At 33.5% G+C, this 21139-nt stretch overlaps 1 protein-coding gene across 1 annotated transcript; it reads right to left on the bottom strand.

The window, feature by feature from the left end:
* Positions 1 to 442: 442 nt before the first annotated feature.
* LOC145604798 (phenylalanine--tRNA ligase alpha subunit, cytoplasmic-like) lies at positions 443 to 20692 on the bottom strand. Its single transcript, XM_081660754.1, has 19 exons — positions 20536 to 20692; positions 19541 to 19713; positions 18780 to 18902; positions 18601 to 18693; positions 17251 to 17307; positions 16562 to 16617; positions 16305 to 16397; positions 15143 to 15233; positions 12610 to 12647; positions 12437 to 12475; positions 8707 to 8783; positions 8054 to 8138; positions 7576 to 7672; positions 2471 to 2567; positions 2055 to 2126; positions 1641 to 1707; positions 1242 to 1367; positions 724 to 778; positions 443 to 628 (listed from the first exon to the last, which is right to left on the bottom strand). Exons 2-19 carry the CDS (start codon positions 19685 to 19687, stop codon positions 575 to 577), a joined length of 1467 nt encoding a protein of 488 aa, XP_081516880.1. The 5' UTR covers positions 19688 to 19713; positions 20536 to 20692; the 3' UTR covers positions 443 to 574.
* Positions 20693 to 21139: the final 447 nt, after the last annotated feature.

Raw genomic sequence — 21139 nt, 5'->3', positions numbered from 1 at the left:
TTAGATTTTTATTTTTTAAATTTTTTAAAAAAAAGGAATTTTAAATTATTTAGTTATAAAATAAATAAAGTGCCTAACCCTAGTTAAAGCTTTTAACCAAAATATGTCCTTAATGATGTTAATATATACTTCTAATCTATGATTAACAAAGATAATTAAAATTTTTGGTGTTCACCAAAGAGAAAATTAAAAAACACGTGAGTATCAAAGAAAAAACTAAAAAAACATGTGAATACCAAAGAGAATTAAAAAAAACACGTGAGTACTAAAGATAATTAAAAAACGCATAAGTACCAAAGAAAATATCCCCCAAAAAAATAAAATAAAATAAACTAAACTGAGCTTGATATACAAGTTTTGAATGGGAGATATTGGAGTAGTTACAAAAACAAATTGCTAGGAATCAACAATTACGAAAAAAATACACAAGATCAAGAGAATGTCCCAAAAAAGAACAAGATTAATTTATAAAACTGGTAGGGAACTGGTGTCACAAAATATAATTTAGCTTTGTTAGAAGTTAAGCTAAAACAAATCAAATGAAATACTTGCATTTAGCTTTCGAAATTGAAAGCTATTCAAGCCCAATTCTGCAAATGGGATTCTTCTTCATCAATCCCAGATCAACCTAACGACCAAGAAACGTAAAGTATTATAACAAAATATCAATAATGAATTCTAATATAATAAAACAGAAAAAATTTAAATATTCATAAGACATACCTTGTGCCCGAATAGATCTCGTATGTTATCAATTCCATACAAGATCATCGTAGGCCTGCAAAAGAAATTACAAAAAAAAAAAAAAGATTGAAGCTACATGACACTAAATAGTCCCTCTTTTCACAGTGCTCGCATATATGTCAAAATTAATTACATCCATTTCAAGATTCATGATCTCATTTCTTGGGTTTGAAAAAAGCCAATAATTGTCACAAATTATTCAAAAGCCATGACAAGTTTTTCAGCTAATATCAATTTCCCTCTTCACCTTTTCTTTTCTGTTGGTTCTAGTCATCTCTTTGCCACAATATAAAGAAATGAATACTATATATTCTTATAAGAAAACATAGTTTTAATATCAGCTAAAGTTGCCACAATATAAGGAAATCAATACTATATATTCTTATAAAATAGAAGACATAGTTCAGTTTGCTTGAAATTACACTAACAAAATTGCAGCTGGTATATCTCAAGTGCAGTATTCATTATTAGAGAAATGAAACCATATTAAAGCTCACCTCTCAAGGGATAACCCCCATGCAACTACACGGACATCATCTGGAAGCCCCATAGGAAGCAACATCTCGGGTCTGAACATACCCGAATTTCCTATCTCCACCCACTTTCCAAAGCCTTCATGATAACTGGCAAATCAAAGATTAAAGGTTTCAATGCAAGTGACAATTTGGCAAGTTTTGCAAAGCAAATAAAACAGGTCCCAACAGGACAAGTTTGGTTCATTTATCAGTCCAAACCGGATTATGCATAACCACAAATATGATCATGGACACAGCAGTACACTGCTCTTAAATAATACATATACTTGTGCAAAAGAACATGCCATGATTTTTTAAATCACAATGACAGGAATTGTACATACACATTATACACTAATGTTTATATAAAATCTTTCTTACCTGAAGATTTCCATACTAGGTTCAGTGTAAGGGTTGTATGCAGGCTTGAAACGAAGTTTCGTCATCCCTGCACAAATCATGAAACACTTACTTTACATCACCAGGGAGTCATCCAAGTTGAAATCAAAGTATTGCTTTAAAGCTATATTCCAGATTCAGAGATCTGATAGTAGTTATAAGAAAAAGTTTCAAGGATGTATATGCTGAGCAGCATCCTGCCAAAGCTTAATTTTGGTTTTCTAGTCATCAATAGTATTTTAAGAAATATGCTGAGTAGCATCAAGAAATAAGTTGGATTTATATTCTCACTTATGGCATATTCAGATTCTCTCGGTCAAATAGACCATAGAATAATTTGTAACATGACACTAAAAAAGCTAGACAATAACTTGAATAAACAAAGACAAATCTTACCTAGACGTGAAAAAAAGTCATGCAGTACGCCAATAAGATCTCCTAGGGTGAGACCACGATCACATATAAGGCCTGAAATGAGAAAATACATGATTAGGCGAGTAACAAACAACAAATTCTCATTATTTTATCAGAGAAAATTTGATGCGCTGCTAATTCAAAGGTACCTTTCCAAAACCACACACTTATGAGCAATAAATGTTAACACAGATGTAACCCAAGTTTAAGTATTTTATTTATTTTAAAACAATTGGCCATGCAATAAGAAATTGGCCCTGTTAAATGATACACCGTTATGAGAATTAAAATTTGCAACCAACCTTTGTCAACCTCGTACCCAATATTTAGAAATATGACTATTGCCCAACTAAGAAACAAAAAAAAAAATTAAAAAAAAAAAAAAAGAGAGAGTTCACCTTCTATCTGATGGAATTCTGCCAAGTGCGTCCTGTCAACAGCTTCATTTCTGAACACACGATCTATTGAAAAGTATTTTTGAGGAGCAAATGGTTTCTGCAAACATGAGAAAATACATGATCAGAACATAGATACATCAATCTAGTTGAACACTATAATTTGGCAAAGTCATTAAGCATAAGATACAGATCAAATTAAAGGATATAGGAGTATTAAAGCAAAAGACCTCTCCATATCCAACGTAGAACATAATATGGTTTCATGTCTTCACCACTTACTAAACATTTTTTCCAAGCATTTGTAATGTGTTACAAATTACAATCAATTTATTAAATTTTTATATAATAAAGGGTTATTTGTGGACTTCCAAGTTGTTAGCTTGAATCTTGAGTTGAACATTGTAGAATTGTTGTTCTGATAGATTGATTTGCACCATTAGCCATACAATAGGTGTGTTATTGGCTCTTTGGCTTTTCTTGCCAATTTGCCATGTTATCTAGTTTAGGATTCTAAATGAATTAGAGTTACTTAGGTTGGTTTGTAGTGTATATAAACGAATATCCAATCATTGATTTTCTTTTTGGTCTACTCAAATCCATATCATTGATAGAGGACCAAAAGGGCCCTACAAAGGACTAGGGTTGATTTATTATATGTTACACGAACATGTAAACATCTATCCATTTAACTATCCATAAATACACACATGAAAACAAAAAGTCGTGGTATTCACCTCTTCTGAAGTAAATGTATACTGCCCCCATAAACAACTATTCGACTGATTATCCATCTATCCATCCATGAATAGACATAAAAACAAAACAAACAAACAAAAACCCATGGCATTCTCTTTACTTTTGAAGTAAATGTTATACTGCCTCAACTAACCATCCAGCTCGTAGGCCACATTTGATTAAAAGGGTCAAGACTCCACAAGAGCTAAACTAGAATCACATAACAGGTCTAATCCATGTCCTTTTAGATGATTAATAATGAGAGTTTAAACTTTAAAGTGCAACTTACTAAATCTAGAATTTTTATTCGTAAAAGTAAGTATAATTTACAAGTAGAGGGAATACTTACGTACAAGTTAGACTTTACAAATTGAAATGACATTACACAATATATATATATATGTATGTATATATATATATATATATATATATATATATATATATATATATATATATGTATATATATATATGTATATGTATATATATATGTATATGTATATGTATATATATATATGTATATGTATATGTATATATATATATGTATATGTATATGTATATATATATATGTATATGTATATGTATATATATATATATATAATATACATATACATATACATATTATATACATATACATATACATATATGTATATATATGTATATATATATATAATATGTATATGTATATGTATATTATATATATATACATATACATATATGTATATGTATATGTATATGTATATGTATATATATGTATATGTATATGTATATGTATATGTATATTATATATATATATGTGTATGTGTATGTATATGTATATATATATATAATATACATATACATATACATATATGTATATGTATATATATATAATATATGTATATGTATATATATATTATATATATATATGTGTATGTTTATGTATATATATATATATATAATATACATATACATATACATATACATATACATATATGTATATATATATAATATATGTATATGTATATGTATATATATATATTATATATATATATATTTGCTACCTCCGGTCCAAGTTAGTTGCAACTAAAGATGGGCACGGGCCGTGCCGGCACGCGGGCGGCACGGGCCCGGCACGACTCCGGCACGGCCCGGCACGGGCACGGTGGCCGGCACGGCACGGCACGGCGGCACGCCGGCGTGCCGTGGGCCGTGCCGTGAACAACTTTTTTGGGACCGGCACGGGCACGGCCCGTGGCACGGCGGGTGGCACGGTGGCCGGCACGTGGGCCGGCACGCCGGCACGACCCGCCGGCACGGCACGTGGCACGGCCCGGCACGGCCAGGCACGGCACGGCACGGCCCGTGCCACTAGCCGTTGGAATATGGCCGTTTATGGCCGTTTTCCAACAGCTATAAACGGCCATATTTTCCACCCCATTTCCCACCCAAATCCCCTATAAATACCTCATATTTTCCTCCAAAATTTTCACAATTCATCAACTCATCTCTTCTCTCTTATTCTCTAATTTTCTTACTCCCAAATTCTCAATTCTCAAATTCCTAAAAAACATACAAATTCCTAAAAAAAAAAATTGTTATATTTACATTCGGGAAATTAAAAATTCGGGAAATTATAAATTTGGGAAAGCATTGAAGCGTCATTGTAAGATCTAACTCAACTTTATTTTAATTTGTTATTGTTATTGTTATTGTTATTGTTATTGTTACTATTATTGTTATTATTATTAATTTATTATCATTATTATTATTATTATTATTATTATTATTATTATTATTATTATTATTATTATTATTATTGGAACTACTTAATTATATAAAAACTACTTTCTATTTTAATTGTGGGTTATTTGGATTGTTGAAATCTGTCTAAGGCGGGATTTGGGCTCTGGACAACGTCGCTCCTAACCTCTCCTACCTGGGATCTCATTGATCCAAGTAATCTACTATTATTATAATTATTTTTGAAAATTTAATTTATATAAAAACTACTTACTAATTAATTCTCATTGATCTCATTGTTGTTAATTGTTACTTTGTTATTGTTAGTTGTGTTATTATTATTAATTAATCATGGCATCAAACCCGAACGTTTCCTCCTCCTCTAGAAAAGCCAAGTCAACACGTAGGGAATCACCAAACCCAAACACTTCAATGTCTATGCCCCCCCCTAACATGCCCTTTCCCTCTCCTAACATGCCCTTTCCAAACACTTCCACCCCTTTCTTTCATCCCCAAAACACGGGAGGGCAAGAACAAATGGATGATATGGCTCCTTGGACCCAATTTCAACAAACCCAATTTCAACAATATGAATTTCCTTTTCCTCCTCCTCCTCCTTCCCAAGGTAGCCAAACACAAGCTTCCGGGTCGAGTGAACCATCCACAACAATATGAATGTTAGATGCATTTGTCATGTTCTTAACTTGTGTGTGAAGGATGGAACACAAGCAATTGGTCCATTTTATCACAAAATAAGGAATGCTATTTGCACTATTAATAGCTCTAACATGAGATATCAAGAATGGAAAGGTTTTTGCAGGCAACAACGGATAAAAACCATAAAAATAGCACCGGATTGTCCAACTAGGTGGAACTCCACCTATGAAATGTTGAGTCGGGCAATCGAGTACAAGGTTCATTTAACACTTTTTTATAATATGAAATATCCACAAAATGCTTTACTTGAAGATGATTGGGCTAATTGTGAAAAATATATGCAGTTTTTACAATTACTATATGGTATGACACATTGTTTTTCTTCTGTATATAATCCTTGTGCTCATTCTTTTCTTAGCAATGCATGTTTACTTGCACAACTTTTTGCGGAACACCGATCACAACACGTTTATCGTGGATATCTTCCATCCATGGAGGATAAATGGCGTAAATATTACACCGATATTCCTAAGATTTATATTTTTGCTTCTATTTTAGATCCTAGACAAAAATATGATGGCACCTTTTTATTAATTGATATTTATTATAGTAACATGAATTTTGAAGATGATGTTGAAACTTTTAAAAATAAGGTGACGGATGAGTTTTTTAATTTATATAATGTTTATGAAAGTAAATATGGAACCGTGTCTCGATTTGCCCCTTCTCAAACATCCAAAAATGTAAGTAAACGGGCCAAAGGTTTATTTGCACAAGCTGCTAACTTGATGTCTAAGTATTCAGGTACAGAATCATCATCATCTAGGAGAACACAAAGCGATGTTTCGGAGTTGCAAATGTACTTAAGTTACGACTTCATGAAAGGCATGGACGACGAAGAGAAGTTTGGCCTCGACATCCTCGATTGGTGGAAATCACAAGCCGTGAAACATCCAATTTTGTCGGCAATGGCTCGTGATATTTTTGCTATCCAAGTCTCCTCCGTTGCTTCCGAAAGAGCTTTTAGTGCGTCGGGAAGAGTTCTAGACGATAGAAGAACAAGACTAAAACCCGAAACACTTGAAATGTGTGTTTGCTTCAAGGATTGGTTGGATGCCGAAACACGTTCTCAAGATCGTACTTATGCACAAAACGACGACGATGAAGGAACGTCGACTTCTTTTAGTTCTCATACTTCTCAATCCACTCAATTGGCGGATGACCTTGAACCTCTAGGAGACGAAGACGAAGATGAAGACGAAGGCGAAGACGAAGACGACCAATAATAATTACATGATTACATATTTACATTATACAATATTGTATTCTTTTTGTATTATCGAACTTCGTATTCCGTATAATAAATGAAGTTATTCAATATTCATACACTATTGTACGATTTTTAATTATCATTACTTATTTTGTAATTTTGTATTATTGAATTATCGTACATTCGTACCGGCTACCGTCATATAATAAAATAAGTTATTCTTCAATTTTTTATGTTTTCGGATTATCGCACTCGTATTTTTTTTTTTTATATGCATTTTTATTTTTAATTCGTTTTTTTTTAACATTTTTTTTTTAAAAAAAAAAATAAAAAAATATCAAGAGGCACGGTTTGGCCCGCGGCACGGCACGGCACGGCCCGTTAGGCACGTGGGCCGTGCCGTGCCGTGGGCCGGGGTGTGCCAATTGCCGGCACGGCACGGCACGGTCACCACCCCGGCACGGCCAGGCACGGCCCGCGGCGGCACGGGCACGGCCCGCGGCGGCACGGGCACGGCCCGTGCCCATGTTTAGTTGCAACTTTGGAATATTTTATATCTCACAAATAATACCCCAAAGTTGAAAGATAACAATTAAGGCAATGGCAAAATGACGTCAACTATTCTATACAAAATATGACAGCTCAAAAGAGACAGAGAGGGCCCTGAGAGGTTCAACTACCACAAATTACTTACAGTAATTAAATCATTACAGTCATAAAATACCTGTGCAAGTTTATATAGCATTCTTGAAGAAACAGCAGTTGTATGTGTTCGCAAAAGATTTTTGTTCGCCTCCTCTCTTTTCCAGTCATATCCATACCTACATTAAACATAATTCAGAATAATCAAGGGACAATTTTAGAGCAAAATAAACAGTACTTACAGTTTCTAGGTAACTTAGGGACGTGTAAATATTTTAAGTGGCTAACTCCATGTTTCATATTTACATACTTGGAAAAACGGAAGGAATGACAAAACAGCACCCCAGGAGTGACACTATCTTAGTTATATATTAGCATACACATTTTTTAGGCATGTTTGCCAATGCATGATTTTAAATATAAATATCTTTAATTATCATTGAGCAAAGTTAAGTAAATTTGATATTTGGACACGTGTCAGCTAAAAAGAAACTACGGAAGTAAAATGTTAAAAGATAGAAGAATGAGATTGAATAAAATAAAGGAAGAAGAATGTATACCCTCTAGAACCATAACCACCCGATTCGTGAACACACTTTACCCTCTCAACATAATCTTCAGGCAGGCATTGTGTAGTGGACGGTTCTGCAGAGTAGCAATTACATATTCAATAAGCACAAAAACCAATGTTCCAAAGTTGCAAATTAGGTTGGCACAACCTTGTAAAAGTAAGCATCATAGCTAGGTCAGTGTAGAAAACTTAATAACCCTAGATTGTCCAAGGACATTTAAAAAAAATGAAGATATTTAAGATTATCCATTATCTTAAGGCAAAAAAACAATTGTGGTATAATATAAATATATTAGGACATCAGTATAAATCAAGAAACCATCCGCAATCTCTAAAATGAGCATCATGTAAATAATATCAGACGACAGCACAATTAAAGTGGTTTTATAATAATACAGCAATAGCTACAATAACAATCATTCCCAACAAAGCAACTAATCAGGGCTAGGACAGGTATGATGTACTCAGCCTTCCAGGAACTTTCCAAAAAATCCCAAAAAATTATATGGTAATATTACAGAGAAATTGCAGATAAAGTGTAGGTTTACCTACGGTTGGAGGATAAATTTCAAAAGAATTGATACAAAAGATGGAACAATAGACGTCTAAAAGATGCTATAAACATGATAAATTAAAGCAAACCTTTCAGAAAAAAAGTGTCATGTGAATCACGAGCTGGGTGTTGTTGTGGCTGGAACAACGCATCAAAATTCCAAAAGCTATAAGAAAAAACATTATAATCATCAAACATAAATAAATAAATAAATCCAAGCAAAACATCAAGATGCAAATTCCCATGTCCAACTTAAAATATCCCTGTATTGGGTAGTGCATATAGATTCTGGTATACTTCCTCCGTTTTTTTTTTTTTTACTTTAAAAAGGAATTGTCACAATACTTGCAATACACCATACATGGAAACTTTTCTTAGCCAAATTTACAAACTTGCCCTTACTTAACCAGCTTAAGTTTCTTTAATTAACCCACTTACCCACCTTCTTTAAAGTAATTTTCTGTAATTTTCTCTCTCCTTTAAACCCGTACATACCCACCTTCTCTAAAGTAATTTCTCTCTCCTCTCAACCCATACATACCCAACGTAACAAGCAAAATCACCACCACTATTCCCACCATAAATAACAACCACCCACCTCACCAAAATCACAACCCAATACACCACCTAATCCCACCGAGCCACCGAAACCACAACCCCAATCCCACCGACCCACCGAAACCACCACCTACCTTTACAAATCTCGCCAAATCTACCACCCTTCTTCCCAATTTACGAGCTCGCGCCATTGATAAGGTACACAATTCATCTTTCAAATTTCAATTTGTTTGATTTTAAATGAATATTTTGTATTTTTTTTTAGTTGAATTTGTTTTTGTGATATTACAAAGGAAGAAGACATTATTGAAGGAGTATGAACAAAGTGGAAATGCTTAGGAGTGACATTAGCAGTAGCTGTGGCAATGGAGATGGCGATTATATGGGTGTTGATTAGTGGGTTTGTTATTTTACAGGAATGAGTTTAAAGCAGTGGGTGGGTAATTAAAAGTGTTAATTGAAGAGTTAAAGTCATGTGGGGACCAGTGAACAGTAGTTTTCTTAAAATCTGTGCTAAAGGGTGTGTTGCATGACTTGCATCTATTTGGAAACGCATAAAGTACATTAGAATGATTTTTTTTTTTCCAGCTCACATAATGTAAGTCATGAACCTTGAGACATTGTTATGAAAAATTATAACATCATGCGACTTGGAATCTACCCACATAACAGCCTCAATCACAAAATCCTACACCACATAATGGCTAATGCTTAGCTGTTGAGTGGTAGTAAACAATTAGTTTTAAAGATTGCCCATTAAATCGGTGAACAGACTGCTTTAAATATAAATAAATAAATATAAATAAAAAAAAACAAAAACAACAACAGGCTGTGAACGTTCCCCCCCCCCCCCCCCCCCCCCACAGCACATCTACATGAGCCTTTAGATACCAAGCATTCATCCTTTACAGGAAATACACATAAAGAAATTATACCACACTAGCATAATAGTATAATTCATAAATTTTACATTATGGAGAAATTTTTTAGATCGTCCAATTTTAACATATACATAAGAGCCTTTAGACGCCAAGTGTTAATCTTAATGATGAACGAATATTGTGAAAAGTTCTTTGGACACGAATACGGGGACAAGGAAAAAATCTAAATTTAAAAAAAAAAAAACCCTAAAGAAAATTTTAAATCATATGCAGTTTTACCAGTGTTGCTATACTCTACGGTACAGAATGCTGGGCTCCTAAGAAGGAGCACAATAAAAAGATGCAGGCTAAGGAAAAGCGCATGTTAAGGTGGATGTGCGGGAACACCTAAGATATAAAATAAAAAATGAGGTTATTCGCAAGAAAGTAGTGGAAAAATCGCCTGCGTTGGTTAAGGCATATAAGATAGAGACCCGGGGATGCATCAGTACGAAAGTAAAATATATGGATATAAAGCGTCGGTCAATTTCAGTTCAGGTAATTATGGGTGGGCCGTCCACCTTTTCGAGTATAGGTCGGGTTGATTCGAGTCAAATTCAGATCGGGTTCAATTTCAGGTTCGGGTTGTGTGTGAGTCGGGTTTGGGTGGGTTAATAGATGGTACATTCGGGTATGGGTTAGTGTTGAGTTGGGTTAGTGTTCAACTTTAATTCTAATAAACATCGATATCAAGTTGAACCTATATAATTATGCCTTTCATAATTTGATCAAGCAATATCAAGATTTTATTTAACCTATATACGAGTAATAATAGAGAACAAAAGGTATATAAGTTGAACCAAATTGAGGGTTCACAGAATTGTACCATTGTATATAAGCTCAACAAAAGGTATATAGAATTTTATTAAACCTTCCATGACTCAATTACAGGTTTTAACTGGTTAAGTATTATTTCAGGTTTGAATTGCTGTCGGGTCCATTCGGATTAAATCAGTTTACAGTTACTATGTGCAGGTTCGGGTTCAGGTCATAAAGTATTAGATCAAATCGGTTGTCAGTTACTATGTGCAAGTTCGGTTAACATCAGGTCACGTTCAGGTGGGGGTTACAGATCACTAGCTTCACCCCATTGTTCGAATACAGGTTGAGTTCAGATCGTTGCCGGTTTCAGGTCGGGTTTTCGGCCGGTCAGTTTTTGACAGCTCTATAATATAGTAGCATGTGAATGTGTAGAACTTCATATCACCTCTCTCGCCTATCTCCACTTATTTTCAAACTTTTTTGAAGAAGTCGAAAGCCAAAACCTCACACCCCTCTCTCTCTCTCTCTCTCTCTCTCTCCCTCTCTCTCTCTCTCTCACTCTCTCTTTCTCTCTCTCTCTCTCATGTTTGACCATACAACCTGGTCGGGTTGTGTCGTGTCGACACAAATACGAAACAGTAAAGTGCGAGTCCATGTAAGATGTAACATAGCCTCTAGACCCCATGTCGAATTCCAATAACAAAAATAGACTTCTAACAATAGAAACCATGGCCATAAACATATCCATTTCAAGAACGCAAACTAATTAGTATGGATTTCAATCATTTCATACTTCTAACAACCACTTAAATCAAGTAAACATCCATCATTATGTCGCAAGTCTCCCGGCAATCAACCACAAGAAAAAAGAATACAGCTAATAATGTAAAAACTCCTTTTTAACTGCAGCAAAGAGAATCCCTCCAATAATTATTCTTCTCAAAGTATTCTTCCTAACAAGACGAAGTGCAAATAGTGAAATAGGACATGTTCTAAACAAATTAGTCTCCAATTAAATAAAAATACGTTCATTGCCAGACCATAAGTTCACTGCTATTGTTTATTCAGTAGATAGAAAATCCAACAGGCAGCTCCTTATTGAAACATGACTTAACATGTGTAGTGGAGAAAAAGATCTAAGCCACAAAAACAATTAATTAACAGCAAGTCACCATTTGTGATCATTGGAAGTAAATATTGTGCATAGAGTACTACTCTCTTAGCTTAGCCTCTTGAGTGCAAAGAAATTCTGTAACTTGTAGCTTTCTGAGCGACAGGGCACAGAAAGGTCATATGACACAAAACATGCATTAGATATTAAAATAAATGGAAAAAGAATATGAAGCAGTGGCTTTCTCATTTAAGAATCATTTTATAAAATAGGTATGGCAGAATTCAAGGCTTTCTTTGAATTCAGCAAATCATAAATTTTTACTTGTTACACATAGCACACAATAGTACATATTGGCATGACAATATTTAAATTAAAAAATACAAATAGGCTAATAGCATAGATCAGGAAGTTAAAGTATTAAACTAGTAGACAACAGACAAGTATTACATGAAAGAACAAACGTACCTGCTTTCGACATAATTGTTTGTTGGCATTTCCTCAAAGCTGCGCCCAGACCAAGACAAATTTGTAAAGCCAATAAAATATCAATAGATATCAGAGCAAATTCTTCCATCAAAATAAATACATGAACAAGGAAATAGAACGCAATAAAAATAAAAAGACGAATGGAATCGTACCCCATCTGAAGAAATATGTCTTTCAATTGCTTCCGAACCTGAAACGTTGAATGATGTCAGACATAACAAAAATTTAAAATAAGAGTTGACAGATCAGGATGATGAGGAAAATAATAGAAATTAAGAAAAAAAAAAGTCTGACAGGCAAGAGTTTAGACTTGAGCAAAGTAAAAAAAAAAAAATATTGAGTGAAAACTAAGAATAAAAAAAGTTCATTGTAAAACTAATGGACTTAGCATCCTTCACCTAAAAAGCGCATCTGCTACATTGAATGCCCTGCATTAATCCTATCTTCTAACATCTCTTGTTAAATTACTATCATATTGTTCAATTGGCAAAATATAACTCCTTTTATTAAAGTACTCAAGAACTCAACACTTCACACTTTTGCGCTTGCCAATGTAATACCATGACTATTACTATTTGTAAGGATTTTTTTACTTTTACCAACAAAAAAAAATCAAGAAATTGTTATTTACTACCAAAACTTTTAAAAGTTTTATTTTACCACCAAATAAAAAATTAAAAATCGTTTTTTACTACCTGTCATGAAAAATCTAACGGAATTTTTTAAATTCATTGACTTTCGTGACAGGGTTTTGGGAGCATATTGGACCTTTGGAACCAATTTGAGGTCAATAGACAAAAAAAGATTGGAAATGCCTCGTTTTGTGTGTTTAAAAATCCTCAATTTGCATGAAACACGCAAAACGAAGCATTTTTGGTCATTTTTTGTCAATTTTGACCTCAAATTAGCCTCGTAGAATTAAAATGCCCCCCTAAACCTGTGAAGAACATGCTTTGTGCACAAAAATCGAAGAATTTTTTTAAACCGTTAGATTTAACGGTTTTCTCAACGGCAGGTGGTAAGATACGGTTTTTAGAATTTTATTTGGTAGCCAAAAACAATTTATTGATTTTTCTTTTGTGGTGAAAGTAAAAAAATCCTATTTGTAATGTATATTTGTAAAATAAAAAAATAAAATAAAAAGATATTCCGAGAAAAAAACTAAGACAAATCTAATGAGATACACTTAAATATGTTTTTCTTTATAAATTACAAACGATGGTCAAAGTGGAGTTTGTGAGCAGTGCCAAAAGATAAACGTCAAAACTTTCAAAACCGCGAGTATCAATACAGTACATTGCTTGCAAATCTTTTTTCCAATTCTATAATAGTGATTGATGACAGAAATATAAAATTTCAAGCAGATCGGTTAAGCACATGCTCATTCCAATATGTCATTGCTCGGTTGAAACTTGTACAAACAAATTGACTTCTAATAATGCCTCATCTGTGCATGCGCCAGTTAAACAAAAATAAGGCGGAAAGAACATATAGGTGTTTGAAAAAGAACATACAAGTGTTTAACAAAGAACATGTTTGTGTTTGACAAAGAACATGCACCAAAGAACATAAAGGCATTACAAAAAGAACGTGATAAAAACTTTATCAAAATTTCACTGAAAATTATACATCAACAGAAAAAATCTTTACCAAAGATGTCATTTTCCAAAAAATAGTTCTCTCTGTCCAAAAACTCAAATTTCCATAATAATTTTCTACTGAAATTATTTTCCTAAAAACAGTTTCCTCTCTTAAAATTATTATCAACTAAAAATAATTTAAGATTACATTTTCAAATTTCAAAATTCAAAATAACATATGTCAAAAGAACATAAGTTATAATGTAAAGAACATATAGTTCATACCCAAAGAACACATTGATCAAACTCAAAGAACGTACGATAATAATCATAATTTAAATATATATATATATATATATATATATATATATATATTCCTACCTTTCCCTAAGTAGAAACATACTCTTATGAATAGTGTAATGCCAATTATACCCTTCAAAATGTGTATTTACATACATACCCTCATTAATATGTAGATGCTATTTTAATGAATAGTGTTTAGACAACTATACCCTCTAAAATATTTATGCACTTTTTGAACATTTATACCACCTAAATATAGTTGATTACATATTTTCTCTTATTGTTTTTTTTTTAAGGAAAAATTTCTCTTATTGTTCATTTAACTAATTTTGTGATTTAAAAGCCAAACCAAAAAAACCTTCAAGATATGGCTAGCTATGACGCGCGCATCGCGCGCGTTAGCTGCCCTAGTATATGTATATATATATATTTTAAAGATCACAAGCATAAAAGAACATATTATCAAACATACATAGGTATGTTCTTTGTCAAATGTCAAATACGATATGTTCTTTATCAAATACATGTACGTTCTTTCTGCCTTTTTTTTTTTTGTTTAACCGAGTGCACCATGATCGGGGGTACTATCCTATTTTTAGATTTCTGAAAGTTCTAACCACACAATCAGCAACTATTATAACAATAGTACAATAAACATGCAGTTATGCAATTCAAAATTTCAAATTAGTTAAAAAGTTGCATTTAAACTAAATAACAAATTGCTGCAACCAAATGAAATTATGAAAATGCTTACACTACCCCTGGAAAAGAGAATTTAAGCAAATAGAACCAGCACCCTAACCTTGAGTAAGGGATGCAAATGACCACCTTCAGGTGGAAGACCTTTAGCATTAAAGTTGTATTCTTTGAGTTCCAAATCCTTCCAGGCACCACTTGAGATAACATGCCAGCATTAGAAAGTCAAAAAAAAAAAAAAAAAAAAAAAAAAAAAAAAAAAAAAAAAAGAAAGAAATAAAAATAAATAAATAAATAAAACTGAAACTAAGCTCCCACCACAGTGTCAACAAGTCACACAAAGTTTGCTCATAGCAACACAAGTACAGATTACACTCATTACAGAGCACCAAGGCACAAAAGGCTTATTGGTAAGGGCCTGTTCTGATTGACTGACTGAGATGAGTTGAGCTCAGCTCAGCTGATGGAGCTGAATTGAATATTTTATGAGAGAAGGAAATTAAGATAAGAACCGAACCGAACTTATTGGAACTGAGTTGAATTAAAAACAAGCTGAAGAGATCAGGCCCTAAGTATGCCAAAATTGGAGAGAAGGTATGCGACAATGAAAACTGTGGAAAAGGATCACATGAAACAACAACTTCACAAATGGAACAAGGCCTGAAGGCCAACAGATTTTCAAACCAATTCATCAATGAAGCTTTAAGATCACCACTGGAAACACCGTCAATTTATCAGAGCAATACCAGGCTTATGCAATAAATGCCAACATGTGTGTGTGTGTGTATATATTTTTATATTGCAAGTCAGCTAAGTAAGCTAACAATATCCATTATAATCAATTTCTACCTAAGTATTTAACCTTACCTTGTTCACTTAAAGATCAAGCAAGCTGTAGAAATTTATTTCCCCATTACATGGTCTCAAAAAATAAAAATGATTGCAAGCTATTGCTGTCCTTGAATAGTTAAATGGCTTCAGAATATGTCCACTGATCACTCTCTTATATGGGGCATACTCACTTAATTAGTACAAGAGGAAGAAATTAGGTTTCATGCTTAGATATCTAATTTCACAAAATAATTAATGTTCCCTTCTTCTTAGTTGACAAATTTTTAGACGAGGAAAAGCACAGCAGCATTGAAATTGCTCTTTACATTATAAAATAGGAGTAATGCACCATGAATAGAGAACATCCGTAGCAGCTAACTGAATAGTGCACTGATGCAAAAAAAACCCTTTCCCAATCAGATGCATGAGTGAAATACCTTTGCAAATGCTCTCGAGTCAGATCAGTTGCTGCTTTCTTCCTTTTTGGGGCATAATTTGGACCCTTTCGAATTGAATATCCCTTCCATGTCCTAGCAAATACAAAAGATCAGCTAGCAGTGTAACAGCTCACAATGTGCATGCAGGAGACATAAGCACAAGAACAGTACATGAATAGAAACTAGCATAGAGTCATTATCCAATATGTCAGCTGAAAACAGATAAAGTATAATAAGAGAGCATGAGAAATCCTTACTGCAAGGTTATCAGTTTTCTCCGTTTGAGAGCATCAATATCATCTTGCTTAACCACCTGCAGACAAGAAATTCGCCAATTAAAGCTAAACAAAGAGACTATAGAAAATTTTCCTTAATATAAGGAAGACAAACTATCAAAGGAAAACACAAACAAGTAGCAAATTAAGAAGCATACCTACAAATTTAAAATTGTTTAACTTTAAATAACTACAGTTTTCATTGCAATATAATTTATTATGAAACACCAAGAAGTCTAGAACACTGGATGGATCAATAATATGAATTCTAACCCCCAACTAGCCAAGCCTTGTAAAGAGGTTACTACCAAAAGTCCCGCAAAGAAATTGCTTATCAAAAACAGAACAGCATAACCAGTAGAGCACTTTCTGCCCCGGCCAAACAATATATAAAGGCAGAACCAAAGGATCCACTCTTATTCATAGAATCATAGGGCATTTGTCCAGATTCGTAGTAAATATTTAGTTAAGTTTAAATTCATGGAAGCAATCCACTACAGCAAAATTACAATACTCAAATACTCTAACAACAAAACAATCAGAGAACATCGTTAACTGTACAAATAAATACATTGGAAGATGCTACTAGTTCCTAAGCCTGATAAGTGGGACCTCATCACATAAATAATGCCAGCATGGTAAATACCAAACAAGTAAAGACACCGTCTCACCTTCGCAGCTTGTATATGTGTAAGCAAGTCCTTGACCTTGTCGTCAACATGTTGAACCTGCCACAAAAAACTAAATTGTTATTCAAAAAAAAAGCTGCAAAACACAAATACATACATATATAGATAAGCTTACATTTGTACTTCACTACACAAAAACAACCACCACCACTATGTACAATGTATTTGATAGAAAGGCCAAACATTATAACCCTAAAACCCTTTTCTTCTTATACAATTTGACCCCAATAAAAGAGCATCAAGGCACCAAACAAGGCTTGGCTCACTTGATATTTGATAACGTTCTTACCTTAGGGGTTCGAATTTTGCAAATGATGGGGTGGGGAACTGAGGATCCCCTTACCTGTCCCCTACTCACAAATACTAGCTAAAGAAACTATGAAGATTGAGGTATGGTCAGGGTTCACCTCCACACCTGTTAAAAATTTAAAAAAGGGAATACTAAGGCACTGTGCTGAGTTATGTCTTTCAAAAATAGAGACCAAAATTTTGCTACGACTGATATACAGTTTTCAAGCCCTTAGTACACCTTGTGTGGTCAGTCTTAGTCGATTTCAATTCACATCATCGCAGATTGCAAATCAAAGCTCAAAGTATGAAGGAATTGTATGCAAATACAAGCCCGAAACAAACAAATGTAAATTTTATTGGTCTTCTGACAACACTTACGAGGTGTTTGGTACACACAACTAAGGTATAAGGTATGGATATGAAGTTGCTAAAAGCCTAAAACTCATGCATAGTGTTTGTTTAGGAAGATTTCATTTTCTAAACCTATAACTCAAGCTCACAAGGTATGGGGTTAAGAAACCTAAGGTGGGAGACGGGTATGTCTGTATGTATCATACCAAACCCATATTCCTGAACAAAACCCAACACTTGGAATAAAGCATTAAGTTCAAAATCCATGATTCTTAACTCATACCAACTTGAGAACCAAACACCCTTTTCATATGTTTCAAGAGCCTAAGATGATTCAATCTCACCCATTTTAAATATTTTAATCGAGACTTCTCAGTAAATGTAACCGATGATTAAAACAGGTGTAACGGCTTCATATGTACGTTCATGTTGGTAATGTTACTTATCGAAACATAGATATAATTGTAATTATTAACAATAAAAAATAAAATAAAATAAGCAGCTGTTTTTAAAATGTAATAAAAAGAAAACAGAAAAGTTGAAAGAATAAAAAACAAACAATATATTGAAAACAAGAAAAACAATAGAGTTTGAATTTTCAGGAGTACAGAACAAGTTTAGACAAAATGTAGCATAGTTTAGAAAGATATAAATAAAATCTTTCCAATAATGTAACTTCAAGAAATTTACCTTTCTGGATACCAATTGCTTTCCTCTCTCCACCCACTTATTCTTCATAGCCTGAGAAAATCCAATCTTAAAAACAGAAGGATCCACCTTTTTCTGCATCCAACATGAAAACTCACATTAAGATCCTTCACTTTATCAAAAAGAACAATCAAATATACAGCAAAGCAAAAACTGCCAACCTGAAGTTCATCAGGCGAAATACCCTCGGGTGGTATAGCTGAGAAAACTTGCATTTCAGGAGAGCCTGCAGCAGCATAAAGTTTTCCTTCTTCAGTGAGAACCCAGTTTTCCTTCTTAATATCCTACAATGGCAAACACACATATTCACTATAATAAATGCATAAATCCAAGAAAAAAAAATTGTTCTAATATCCTGTAATTTCAAAATCACATATTAGCGATGAATACTCCAATTTAATTCAAGAAATACCTTTCCAAAGCCTAAATCAATAGGCAAAGGCGCAAACAATTTTAACTTTTACATTTTCATCAAGTTACACACTGAAGTACTGAACTAAATTCACAAATAGGCACTCAAGTTACACCCTCCATTTGCATTATTAATAAATAAAATGGCCCCCACAAAGGAAAATAGTAGTTGCTAAACCTCACTGTCAATAATTTCCCATCCAACCAAAATACACAATAACACCAGTTTTTTTTATTAATTTGTAAAATTTGGAAATTAAAAAAACATAACACATTCTTCACCTCTAATTAAGCAAAAAGATCTTTGCATACTAAGCTGATTTACACCTTCTGACATAGCATTCACTTTTAATTTTCTAGCTCAAAGAAAAAAGAGGACTTTTGATAAAAACAAATTCACGTACAACCAAATCAAAATAAACTGCATAACTCAGCTTCAAGAAAATAGACAAATCCCCAATATGTAATTTTACTAAGCAATCATTCAAAACATGAACGAGAGAAGGAAAACCTGAGCAAGAACAAGCCCATAGCCATTAAGGCTCTTGGTAACATTGATCACTTCATCATGATCAATCCCAAATTCACTGGCAAATTTTCCAGAATCTGGAATTTCTTCGGTCTTTTCCAAACAGAGCAAAATAGCGTCTTCTGCCATCTTTCGCTTTTCGCTAATAGTCAATCCTACAATAGTTGATTGGTATTATTTGTCAATAATCATAAGTGAGTATGGAAGGGAGAACTATTTGATATTTATTGAGTATTAACAACAACAAAAATAATAAAGCACTTGTATAATACGCGCTTCTCCGACAACAAAAAAAGGGTCACATATCGCCACTTACTAACTTTTATACCAATGTGTCATCTGGCTGTTAATGTTTACAGGGGTGGTTCTGAGCATGTACAGGGTGGTCGATCGCACAGGGCCCCTTAAGTGAAACTACTATAAAAGGGCCCCGACTTTTAAATTTTTAAACATACTTTTCCTTAAAAAATTGATTTTAGGTCCCAATTCAACAAAATTGCACTGCCCCACTTTAAATGTTAGCATTTGTAGCCCCGCCTCTGAACGTTTATACCAATTTGGTGCTAACTTCTATACCAATGTGTCCCAAACTCGCAAAGGTGACAATTTTTATAATTGGCTTGCTAATCAGTAGGGGTGCTTGGCTCAAGCAGGCCCGTCCTCAGGCAGGGAAAAAGATCCAATTTCATATTCAATTATCTCGAAATATACATAATTTTAGGGATATTTGATTCAGTAACAAAATTAGGCTCATAATTTTCTTTCTTTTGGTTATGATGTTTCATAATCTAAGAATTTAGAACCAACAGTTCAGATTTTCAAACCCTAAACTTAATGCACTGATAATTAAATTAAAGCACAGATAATTAAATTAAAGCACTGATAATTAAATAAGCACTGAAGATATAAACCCTAAACTTGAACCACTGAGAATTATATTGATATGATAATACTCGTAACAAAAACAAACAACTTACCTCAGAAGCTGCTTCAATGGAGGACACAAGAATTACATTCAACGGAGAACGTGAACTGCGCTTCAATGGAGAACGTTGAGTGCGCTTCAATGAAATAAAGATGTAGGATTGGAGGCCTTGGAGCCGTGTTCAAAACTATGACCCGCCACAGTTATAATGGGTTAGATCCGTCTAAATGGGGCGGGTTTTTATACAAAGTATGATCGTCCAATTACAAGGCAAGGTAAGTCTTTATATGATCGTCCAATTACGAGATAGGGTGGTACTTTAAATAAACATGTTTTTATAAATATTAGTATTCTTTTATTCTTCTACTAGTTTTGTGTCAGGACGATATTCGAATTGTCCAATTACAAGGCAAGGCAAGGCAAGTCTTTATATGATCGTCCAATTACGAGACAGGGCGGTACTTATAAGAGTTTTAAATAAACATGTTTTTATAAATATTAGTATTCCTTTATTCTTCTACTAGTTTTGTGTCCGGGCGATATTTGAATTGTCCTAAACTTTTTAGCTTGAATATTAATATGATTGTGTAACCTCTATTGATAATCTAAAATATTTAGACATACGATATCATATTGCTTATATATATAATAATGTA

This window comes from Chenopodium album, chromosome 22 (genome assembly GCF_948465745.1).
Source record: "Chenopodium album chromosome 22, dcCheAlbu1.1, whole genome shotgun sequence".
NCBI classification, from domain to species: Eukaryota; Viridiplantae; Streptophyta; class Magnoliopsida; order Caryophyllales; family Amaranthaceae; genus Chenopodium; species Chenopodium album.
Note: the sequence above shows the minus strand (reverse complement) of the source record. Positions and strands in the feature narration are given on the sequence as shown.

What these genes read in the sequence shown, in the direction of transcription:
- LOC145604798 (XM_081660754.1), bottom strand. Translation starts at nt 19,687, where the DNA reads ATGGCAGAAGACGCTATTTTGCTCTGTTTGGAAAAGACCGAAGAAATT. An exon ending in CACATATACAAGCTGCGAAG is followed by an intron (nt 16,618 to 17,250) that starts GTGAGACGGTGT and finishes TCTTGTCTGCAG; the next exon opens with GTGGTTAAGCAAGATGATAT. An exon ending in GAGATCTATTCGGGCACAAG is followed by an intron (nt 629 to 723) that starts GTATGTCTTATG and finishes CTTGGTCGTTAG; the next exon opens with GTTGATCTGGGATTGATGAA.